This window comes from Phoenix dactylifera, chromosome 15, assembly GCF_009389715.1.
Source record: "Phoenix dactylifera cultivar Barhee BC4 chromosome 15, palm_55x_up_171113_PBpolish2nd_filt_p, whole genome shotgun sequence".
Lineage (NCBI taxonomy): Eukaryota > Viridiplantae > Streptophyta > Magnoliopsida > Arecales > Arecaceae > Phoenix > Phoenix dactylifera.
This window is the reverse complement of record NC_052406.1, coordinates 3,820,414-3,832,295: the sequence shown is the minus strand read 5'-3', so window position 1 is coordinate 3,832,295 and position 11,882 is coordinate 3,820,414. Positions and strand designations below refer to the sequence as shown.

At 41.2% G+C, this 11,882-nt stretch overlaps 1 protein-coding gene across 1 annotated transcript; it reads left to right on the top strand.

Annotated features, from left to right (window-relative positions):
* On the top strand, positions 1–2,086 carry LOC103704301 (protein DETOXIFICATION 48-like). The gene is made up of 2 exons (XM_008787531.4): positions 1–195; positions 389–2,086. The coding sequence occupies exons 1-2, from the start codon at positions 76–78 to the stop codon at positions 1,907–1,909; spliced, it is 1,641 nt and encodes a 546-aa protein (XP_008785753.2). The 5' UTR covers positions 1–75; the 3' UTR covers positions 1,910–2,086.
* Positions 2,087–11,882: the final 9,796 nt, after the last annotated feature.

The window sequence follows — 11,882 nt, the reverse complement described above, 5'->3', positions numbered from 1 at the left end:
CTCCAATCCCCTCATGGTAGTCCAAGTCTAGTGGAAAAGAGGAAGAAGAAAACACAAAGAAGGAAATCAAACACCATGGGCAATCCCACACCCTCCTCTTCCCTTCCCTTCTCCTCCCTCAAAATGTCCAGCCTCCTAGTCCCCCGGAATGAACACTTGGAAGAGGACCTCCAAAGATGGCCTACTGTCTCTGAGGTAACTAACCAAGTAATTATATATACGTTTAGCTTTTTTTTTTTTTTTTTTTTTTTTTTTTGCTTTAAACGGGTGCTTCATACAAGACATACGTTTAGCTTTTGCTCTTCCATAATATATGTGAGACCTGAAAGACTTTTACTTACAAGCTAGCGGATAGATGCTAACGTCTGCTGATATGAACTGCGTTCAGGTGGTGGAGGAAATGGGAGCCATAGGAAGGATATCCATCCCCACAGCTCTAACTGGCCTAGTCCTCTATTCGCGCGCCATGATCTCGATGCTCTTCCTCGGCTACCTTGGCGAGCTCGAGCTCGCAGGCGGCTCCCTCTCCATCGGCTTCGCCAACATCACGGGCTACTCGGTCCTGTCGGGCCTCGCCATGGGCATGGAGCCCATCTGCGGCCAGGCCTACGGCGCGAAGCAGTGGAAGGTCCTGGGCCTCACCCTCCAGAGAACTGTTCTCCTCCTCCTCTCTGCTTCCCTTCCTATCTCCTTCCTCTGGCTCAACATGAAGAGGATTCTCCTGTGGTGCGGCCAGGATGAGCAAATCTCCTCCACTGCCCACACCTTCATCACCTTCGCTATCCCGGACCTCGTCTTCCTCTCGCTCCTCCACCCACTTAGAGTCTACCTGAGGTCTCAGAACATCACCTTGCCGGTCACCTACTGCTCCTGCATCTCCGTCATCCTCCACGTCCCGTTAAACTACCTCCTCGTCGTCCACTTCGGAATGGGCATCGCCGGCGCGGCCTTGGCAATGGTCTGGACCAATCTGAATCTGCTCCTTTGCTTGCTTCTCTTCGTACTGGTCTCCGGAGTCTACAAGGACTCATGGGTGAGCCCGAGTGCCGACTGCCTCAAGGGGTGGTCGGCGCTGCTTCGGCTCGCCATCCCGACATGCGCCTCAGTGTGCCTCGAGTGGTGGTGGTACGAGTTCATGATCATGCTGTGCGGCCTCTTGGTAAATCCGAAGGCGACGGTGGCATCGATGGGAATACTGATCCAGACGACGTCGCTGGTGTATGTCTTCCCCTCAGCACTGAGCCTTGGGGTGTCAACCCGGGTGGGGAACGAGTTGGGAGCCAGTCGGCCTGCCAAGGCCCGGAGAGCTACGATCGTGTCGCTGGCCTGCGCGGTTGTGCTTGGGCTAATGGCGATGGCGTTCACGACCTCGATGAGGCACCGGTGGGGGAGGCTATTCACAAACGACGAGGAGATTCTAGAGCTCACGGCGGTGGCGCTGCCGATCGCTGGGCTTTGCGAGCTCGGGAACTGCCCGCAGACGACGGGGTGCGGTGTGCTGAGAGGGAGCGCGAGGCCCAACACCGGGGCTACCATCAATCTGGGTTCCTTCTACTTGGTCGGGATGCCGGTCGCCATTTTCATGGCTTTTGCCGCTGGCATGGGCTTCGCCGGCCTGTGGTTGGGCTTGCTTGCGGCGCAGGCATCATGCGCTACGTTAATGGCATATGCGCTCGTTACGACGGATTGGGTCGTGGAGGCGGAGAGAGCTAAAGAACTCACGAAGGCTTCCAATTCTTCCTCTATTGCTGCCCTTTCTATTGCTAATGATTCCGATGGCGTTGGGAATGCAATTCCAGCTTCTAGTCAAGATGGCAAGAAGACAGCTAATTTGGAAGAGATCCTGTGCATTGGTGATGATGGGAAGAGCGAACCTTTAGAGACAGATCCGCTCATTTCCGTGGAATAACTCGGAGTTGCAGATTTTTTTTTTTTGGCTTCTTTCTCCCTTTCATGGGCTTTGTTTTTGGAAAGAGACTAGATGTCTTCTCCACTTCTTTATTTTTCAGCTTTTTTTTTGTTTTGTTCAACCTTACTTTAATCTGATGTATTCAGGTGACGCTATAGATGAAACTCTCTTTTTCCATCTCCGAAGTTTTCTTTCTTTGTATGTATATATATTGATAGGGATGTAATGGAGATGTTTGTCTGAATACTTGAGACCGTACGTGCCATTCCTAGCGTTTCATACTGTTCCTAAGCTTACTTACAATATGCCACAGTGGCTCATACCAACATCACATTAAAAGTGGTCCCTTTTATAGTTTGACATTCTTTTGAGTGCCTGTTCCCATTAGAAAGTAGATGCCCTTATCACTGACATTCCTTTCCCATTGTACGTGCTAGTTTTTCTAAAGGAGTTCACTTTAGGGGGGGAAAAAAACCCAGCTCAGCTCTGTTATCTCCATGACTCCATTCCCTTCCAATCTAATGACTAATCTAGTCAATAACAACATGATTTTAGTTTTTTTTTTTTTTTTTTTAAGTCATATTCTGTTCTTTGATGACCTGTGCCTTGGTTTCAGAATGCCAGCTGCATAAATTATCTTCCACAGTCCAAACTCCACGACACTTTTGGCCTTTAAATGCGCTAAACTTTTTTAGTCTGCATTTGAATGTGTTCGAGAATCATGATATTTCATGATTTTCACACATCGTTGTATTAAAAGTTATATTTTTATCATATAAAATGTTTGTTGGTGCAATGCTTAAAAGTCTAGAATCATGGAATTAAAATTTCTACCTTGGATTCCATTAGAAAAAAAAAGGAAAGAAAGAAAACCTCCACCTATGCTAGTGTTTTCCAATTTCATGTTATTCTCTCCTTGTCATCTCACTCTTTTTCCAATTTCAATCCTTTTCTTTATGACAATCAGATCCCCTCTTTTGAAATCAGAGCTATGTAAAATTTTAAAGAACCAAATCTAGAATAAAGGTCAAATTACGATTGTTCAAAATAAAGCATCAAATGTTGCCAAAGTAGACACATTTTTTGGCCCATCTCACTTGATAAGAAGAGTGCTTATCCTCTTGAATGTATGTCTATGGTTCCATGACTCAGAGAGAGAGAGAGAGAGAGAAAGAGAGAGAGAGAGAGAGTGATGGATGATGATGGGAGGCAATAGTCTAAACTGAAGAAACAATGAAGAGGAAATTACAAACAGTACTTCCCCGTAGCCCCCACTTCCTTTACCTTTTCCTCCCACTTTCCTCACTTGTACCAATGAGACAAAAGAACTAGGAAAGATAAAGGGTCCCCATTTGCTGTTTTACTGAATGCTACACCTAATATTTAGGAAAATATCCCCTTGTTCTTTCACCTCATTCTTTCTCTCTTCTTGTCTGTGCTGCTCAACTTTTCTTCTCTTTTCTCGTGTCCATCTTCGGTACCATTCTTAGTACTCATATAACCATTTGCTAGTTATCAGATTTTGCCATGACGTTAGGAGAAAAAGGGACTAGATGGATCTTTGTATGGCCGCCTCTTGGCCTCTCTCGCAATGTTGCTGCTGCTTAAAACGGTGATTGCTTGCATCAATGGCCATCTGACAACATGTCAAAGGGCCTGAGGATGTTTGACATATATAATTAGGGACGTAATTGGTTGAGATGTAGCTAAAGGCTTGAGCTCGACTCAATAAATAAAAAAATAATAGCGTGTCCATATGTAGGTCATGCCTTAATTTATAACCCCTATTGACTAGTTTTATAGCATCCCGTCCACAATCAAAAATTGGTTTTAATTTTTAGTGCTAGATAACAATTATACTCTTTGTAATTTCTCAATCCTTAACCCTCTTTCCTACTTCTCCTCTCCTATTGAACTCTACTTTTTCCTGTACTACACTACACATCCCTTTCACTCCGCTACCTCTCCATCTACTTGATCTGCGACTCGTCATCTCTCTAGCATCCGTTGACTCATCATCTCCTTGGCGTTCGTCGACTCGAAGGTCCTCATACTCCTCACGTTGTCTCGGCCAATCGGTATGACTATCTGCATCTGCAACAGTGCATTCTCCCCTCAAACTGCTATCTCCCTTTGCCTCTCCGGTCTACAAGTGGTGTCTCTCCAGCATGCATCCCTGTCCAACTACCTTCATCCCACCATTTTCGTCTGTGGCAACTATAGACACTCAATAAAGAGAAGGCAAAAGCCTTGATCAACATACAATTTTGATGGATTTTGAAAATAAAAAGAGGAATACAAGCATAATTGATTAATTAAATTGAGAGCATGAAGTTTCATATAGTATGTTAAATTTCGGTTTCATGCATATATATTGAAAACACAGTATTCAGTACATGTTATATATTGAATCTTAGATTTAGGATTAAACCTAGATACCTCAACTTGAAGTTTTAATGTGAAAGAATTTAAGTGAAAATAAATTATTTTTTTCTTATTTTTTCTACCTAAAAATTTCTGCGAGCAATAGAATAATGTGTCAACTTCATCATACAAAATCATATTTAGCATGCTAGAGATTCTCCAATAAGCAGCCTCTTCCTCTTAGCGACGCAATAATAGGCAAGCACTTGCATTGACAATTATCAAAGGATCAAGCATGGGGCCAACAGTATCATAATGAACTTAATTATTAAAGTTGTAGCTTAAAATTTAGAAAAATAACACTGCAAACCTGATTTTTGAAGCCGTCTTTTATGTGACAGACACAATATGAATGGTAACTGTGAGGGAAGTACTTCAACACTGCTTTGATAAGTTTTTTCATATCTACCTGTTATAAATATGAATTTCTAACCATGATAGTTACTGCAAGTATCTATTGCTCCTTTCAAAATTCGACAAAATCACTTCTAATTGTCATCAGTCTCTGTATCGACCACACCATAAACAATGGAGAACATATCATCATTCACATCTTTGCTAGTGGCACCAAGTAGTACTCCTCCATTCTTATTTTTATAAATATTCCATCCATGAAAATCAAAGGTCTATATTCTTTTATGAAACTCGTGATTGACACATTAAATGAAATGAATAAGTATGTGAATCGACTACCGTTGGTTTCATACTCCGCTATGCTGCCAGAGTTGGTCCGAAGAATGACATCACAATGCTAATTGTCCAGACATAACATAGTGATCTGTGACCATAAAGCTCTTTCATAGTCTATCTTCTTTCCATGCCAAGCTTGATGATACAATAATTCCACACCCTATACTCAACGAATATCCTTTACCATATCAGTCGACCTATATAATGGCATATTTTGAAGTTTTTCTTTAATAATATTCGAAACTCAATGTTTTAAAGCCTTAGAATGAGACCGAAGTTGCAACCCTCCTCCGCATGTATGCTCATTGTTCATTGTTTTAACTAAAAACTTTTCATGAATTCCAAGTTGAGAAATATGAATACGTCATCCATATTCTTTATATGCATATTCCACGATCACATGCCGACGATCATTTTTTATTAATACAAAATTTCTATAATTTGCAATGTAGAAGCTACGAATTGTGTCATAAAGAATTTTCACATCTTTAAACTTCGGGCTGACACTGTCAATAGAGCTCTCCCAAGCATCTAGAGTATTTCTTTGACTTAGTTCCTCTTCAATTGTGACTCTTATTTCTTCAACAACTCGACCGAAATTACCTGAGCTGTCAAAAGAGATAAAACATGATGAGCTACTTTTTGTATTGTTTTTGTAAGGTTATGCATGCTCAAGGGATGGGCCACTATCCCTATAATATATATATATATATATATAATTCAACATATTAGCAACAATTTTGCACTTAAAATAGATTGCATGATATAGATCATAATTTGTACATACAAGTAGCCACCAGATATGCACACACGACTAATTAAAACTAAGAATACCAAAACAAAAAGGAACACAAAAATTTCGTGCATTACCTCATATCGATTACCACATTAGTCGCTTGAGTTAAAGATGTAGAATGACTGACAACCATCTCAATTATCACAATATTTAACTTGACGTGTATTTGATGTATATTTCTAAACATCCTTATCGACCACGAGCATAACAAATATTCTAGAATTGGTTGGAACATAGAATTTTATATCTATCATTGTAAGAGATAGATGCTTCTACTTTTCCAAAGTTTCATTGTAAATATGATCGAGACTTATGTCTTCAGAGTGGAAATGATGTGGGTTTCACTACTATATGATAAGAGCAAACAGCTATGAAAATCGAGCTACCTATGTCCTTTGAAGCCATGACCGTTTGAATGCTAGATAATACAATTTAAAGAGCAGGGATCAAAAGGTGCAACATATATATATATATATATATATATATATATATATATATATATATATATATATATATATATATATATATATATATATATATATATATATATATATATATATATATATATGATGTGAAGAGAATGATAAAATAGAATGGGGAGGATTCTTCCCTAGGACCCCCTTGATGCATTAATAGAATAAGAAGAAGAATTTTTTTGAGTTCTTCTTTAAAGAAAGAAAGTAGCTAAATGGGAAAGAAGAGATTTGGGGCGGGCGTACATGAAGGAAGAAGCGATTTAGAGGGGACGTGCATGATGAATTTTCTTAACAAAATGAGCTCCTGCGGGGAACCCCACGAACTCAGGATTCCATCGACTTGCTGTAACTGAACGCATGGCGGTTGTGGGGGTATCTTCAAAATTTTGAAATATTAAAATGCTTATTAGAGACTGAGAATTATAAGACATATTTTGTGAACTTTCGGTCAGCAGAGATTTTTTGTTATACCACGGTCATTGAAAAGATCAAAAATTAATTACTGCTACAAAAAAAAAGTGAGATCGACTCAACTTGAATATCAACCATGTTAGACTCGAGCTCGAGCCGAATTCGAGCCTAAGTTCGAGCTTGAATTCGAGCCTTGAGCATAATTATAAAAAAATAGTTATTATATTTTAAATTATTATTATATTGTAAATAAATATAATATTATTAAACATATATATACTTGACTAAGCTCGCGACCTTGGAGCCGGCTATTTTACTACTCGAACTCGATTCAAAAAACTGTTCGAGCTACTCAAGCTCGACTCAAGCGCAGTAACAATCCAGTCGAATTGAGCTTGGCCTCGAGTCGGGCTCGAGCTGCTTAGCTCATTTGCACCCAAACTGATGCATGCATTTGATATTTATGATCTTTTAGTTGCAAGTATGTCAAGCTAAAGAAAGAGCATCTTTTTGTTTGCCGTAATCAATTTATATTATTTTTTACAAAAACAGACGCTTGGACACTAAATGGAATATTCCATCTAAGGTCCCATACTTAATATTCCTGCAAATACGAAAAATCTGATGTTTTCGAAAATTATTGAGAAAAGTAATGGGGCATATGAGATGCCTGCATAAGAAAAAGGTTTGGAAAGGTGATACCTCAGCCTAGGTCGAATGAATGATAGTTGTCAATGTATAATATAACTCTACTTAATACATCATGTTTATTCTCTATGAATAAACCATGAATAATTTATAGAACTTTGAGATAATAAATTGTCTACAATTATAAAAGACATGCTCTCAAAGTCATTAGGCTAGTTAAAAATTTAAATAACTGAAGAATGCGTCATGATTTGGAGAACACTGTAACTTTGAGTTTGGAATTTCCAACTGTGGAAAAGCCAAATCCTATTGTTAAAGATTTTAGCTAATGGAGAGTTTTTCCTTCTGTAACTAACTATTTTCTTTTTTCTTTGGAGAGGTACCGGAGGTTTATAGGAGATAAAATGAAGAAGCTCATAAAACACCACTCATGTGGTATCCGTCCAATGTTATCACAAGGGATTCCTATAATGATCTCCTCTCTTTTTTGATAGACATCTCCTTTTTTTTTATAAAAAAAAGCAAAATAGGATGTGTGAGAGATTGATCAAGTAATTATATTGATGCAAGAATATCAGTTGGGACCCTCAAGCAATATCACTTAGATTGACAATTAACTAGGATTCAGATTTTAGGACCTGAACATAGCATCAAAGCAAGCAGGATTTGAAAATGTGCTATCAAAACGGGCAAAACTTCTTAACATTAACATTTTAGAATAATGACATATGATTCAAAATGGGGCACATCTTGAAATGATCAGGACCGAAGATTGAAACATATGTGTTGGTGGAGGCCTGAGGGGCCGAGTCAACGTTGGCGGAGGCCTGGAGGGCCGAGTCAGTCCCGCCGCCTGCCAACATGGATGCGCTGGAGGAGTAGGGTGGGTTATACCACTAGGGGGTCCCTGAACCCACTGGCGAGGCCCTGTCGGAGTTCGGAGTTGGGCGAGGCTTGGTCGGAGTCGACTCGTGGCGCTATGGGCCCCTGCGCTAGTTTAAGGAAATAAAGTTGCCTAGTTTAAGGAAATAAAGTTGCGCCTTCACTAACACCTGCGGGTTTTGGTGTAATGGTAGCGCTTGATCCTGACAATTGGTATCAGAGCCATAGGTCTCGAGTTCGAAACCCAGGCATCACGTTGGGGGGGGATTGTTGGCGGAGGCCTGAGGGGCTGAGTCAACGTTGGCGGAGGCCTGGAGGGCCGAGTCAATCCCGCCGCCTGCCAACATGGATGCGCTAGAGGGGTAGGGTGGGTTATACCACTAGGGGGTCCCTGAACCCACTGGTGAGGCCCTGTCGGAGTCCGGAGTTGGGCGAGGCTTGGTCGGAGTCGACTCGTGGCGCTATGGGCGTTTAAGGAAATAAAGTTGCGTCTTCACTAACACCTGCGGATTTTGGTGTAATGGTAGCGCTTGATCCTGACAATATGCTTGCCACATGAATGATGTACCATCACAATTACCATGGTCCAATAAAGTTCAAATAACTATTAGGGCAGGCGTACGAGACAATGTTGATGATTTCATGATGTTTGTGTACTTGCACTAAATTTGTCTAATGTAGTTGCCATCTCACCTTTCAAATTATAAAAATTATTGTTGGTGTGATAAAAAGAATCAAAGTACATTATCATGTAATGATAAGTTTCGCACCTAATGGTTCGTACATTGACACCCAAAGTGCGCCAAAGGTCGGTGCATGATTAAAGAGACCAAAGTTTAAAGGAGCTAACGAATTTTTAGCCTGCAGTTTAGCAATTAAACAAACTTATCATCTTTCCACCCCAATTGGAGGCATCTTTGGTGCTCAACACGACCCCACTTGATTGGTCCTCTAACTCAACTCTGACCTTATGGTGGTCCAGAAGAATACTATGTCGTTGGAAACCTAACATTGATTCAAATAATTTTAAAAGGACACATGAAGCAAATTAATGTGACCTTTGTCAACCAAGGTAATCAAATTAATTAAGAGAGATAATCATAAGAATCGTTGTCGCTAAGCAGCAAGGTATTGTTATTGTGTCACTAGACATCGCAACATAATTATTTTATCTTTAAGTAATCAGGATAAAGTAATGGACGGGCAGTAGTGCAAGTGTCGTTTGTTGAACAGTAGTTTATATGGCTAAGAACCTGCATGATGTTATTTTTTTTCCTTATCTAGAATGCATAAATTGAAATCAAGGGGGGCTTAATTGGTGGAAGTCGTGAGTTTGGTGGGGTATGGAAGCTCCATATGAGGCAAAAGAAAGAAGAAAACAAGGTAGAAGAGAGAGGAAGTGAGAAAAAAAAAGAAGAGAGGACTCAATCCTTTGCTGTTTCTTTAGGGTTCTCCCTTTGCCATACCTAAAAACTAGCATGAATTAGTCCTCCGATGCCCTCTAGATGTCATGTCAAGGCCCCTTGGTAGACCAGTGAGTGCTCCTTATCCTCTCCCACCCCAAAGCACAAAAGCCCAAAACAACTCGAAGTTGCCTACCACCAAACTCTCAAAAGAGGATGGGGGAGGCCGAGCTGCCCTTCCAGGCAGTGACACCTGTGTCCCCCCAGCTCACACTTACACTCCTCTCCCCCTCCTATGGCTTTGTTTCCATGAGGCTAAGGAAGGCTACACTAGGGCTGCATGTCCCCCCAAACTGAAAAATATCCACATGGTGGGCTTCATTGACTTGGAAATACAGAGCATGTCTCCCTTCATAATGTAGTAGCCTTCCTAGAGTTCCATGTCCTCTTCACCTTTGGTGAGACCTTGTGTCAAAACTTATAAGAATCATATGGATATATCGCATGCTTGGGTTCTCATGCACACTTGACACATGGATTATCTAGCCACAGCAGGCCAATGACGCTACGTACTAGATGTCTATAAAGTCTAAGCCTGAAAAAATTTGAGGTGGTTGAGACCTCTCTCTCTAGCTCAATGGTCCAGAAATACTTTGCAGAAGGGACATCTCACATCAGCATGTGAACTGCTTCACAAAGGTCATTCACTCAAGGACAGCAGAATCTACAATACAAGCTACGCTTCCAAAAGGTGAGAACTTTGAGCTAAGGATGGATCGACACAGCCCACCCACCAACCCACCCACCAACCCATTTCAAAGCTCTGGACTTTGAACAAGGTTCGAACACGGCAAGCATGAACGTTATCAGTTGCGCAATGCTCCCCTCATCTCACGACACCGCATCCTCATGGCGAATGCCTCGAAGGAAGGGGGGGAACAAAAGCGAGTGCAAGATTAGGCGTCAACCAACGGGACGACCGCCGTTGAGGTGACGGTGATCCGAGCTGGAAGGAATGGCGGGTACCACAAAAGTATTCGTCCACTTTTCTCTAAATTAGAACCGACTCCTCAAAGCAACGGTGGTGTTGTTCTTAAGAAAAAGGGCTTCAACAATCCCATTCCACCACATCTCATACTAATACTCTTATCATTCCATCATCATTTCCACTCTCAATATATTAAGATATCTCTTCGAGGGATGGAGAAAAGGAGGCATGGAAGTAGAGAGCTGGAGACATCCATGGAGAGTGAAAAAGCTTGGCCTGTGCCTCAGCAGCTGCATGACACGTGGTTTAAGCATCTTTGGCTTTGAAGAAAAAGAGAGGCTTCCTGGCGTTTGACCAGAATGCCTTGCTTCCAAAAACGATGGTTTGACAATTGGAACCCCCTGCATTAAAAATCTAAATCAGTTGGAGGCGGGGGCCGGGGAAATACTAGTGAAAGAGGAGGCATCATGGTGGACCTCAACGACTACCGAGTAAAAGAGAGTCCGTCCAGCCACAAAAATGGAAACCGAGTCCTTTCCTTTAATGGAAAGACGCAATCTCTGTTCAAAGTTTCGGACCAATCCGTTGATGATCGCCGAGAATTTATAAACGAGGGGCGCGCGGCAGCCAATTTTTTGGACCTCCGAGAGCCGATAACTTTGAATCGATGCATGTGTTTCAAAGTATTTACTGAATGGAGAAGACAAAAACAAGATGTTAAACGTTTCTTGGAACTCCCCCCATCAAAATCACTGCAATGGAAAAGAAGTTCATCGAACTCGATTTCCTTTTTATATTTTATATTTTATTTTTACTTTTGTTAAACAGTATTATTCTACATACAGATTCATGGATAATATACAAACATTCTTAGCTGGGTAGATTAAAAATAGCAAGCCTGAGTCCGGCCCAATTTTATGTGGGCCGGTAAAATGGAGGCTCAACCCAGCCCAATAAGCTGGAAAATATAGGCCCTAGCTCTCGGCAAGAATCATAATGGGGCTAGGCTAGATCATCCACAGTAGAAGAGTTTTGTTGCTTGTTCTGCTACTTATTCAGAAGAGTTACAGACTTACAGTTGGGGGTGAAACTGGGTCGGATAATATCCGTCGGATCTATTTTCATAATCAAAATAATTTAGATATGAATAAAAATTTGAATATCTGACTAATATCTGCATCCGTATTCATATCTGGCGTAGAAAAATAGATATGGATATCGATAGACAATTATCCGATCTATATTCGAATATTCG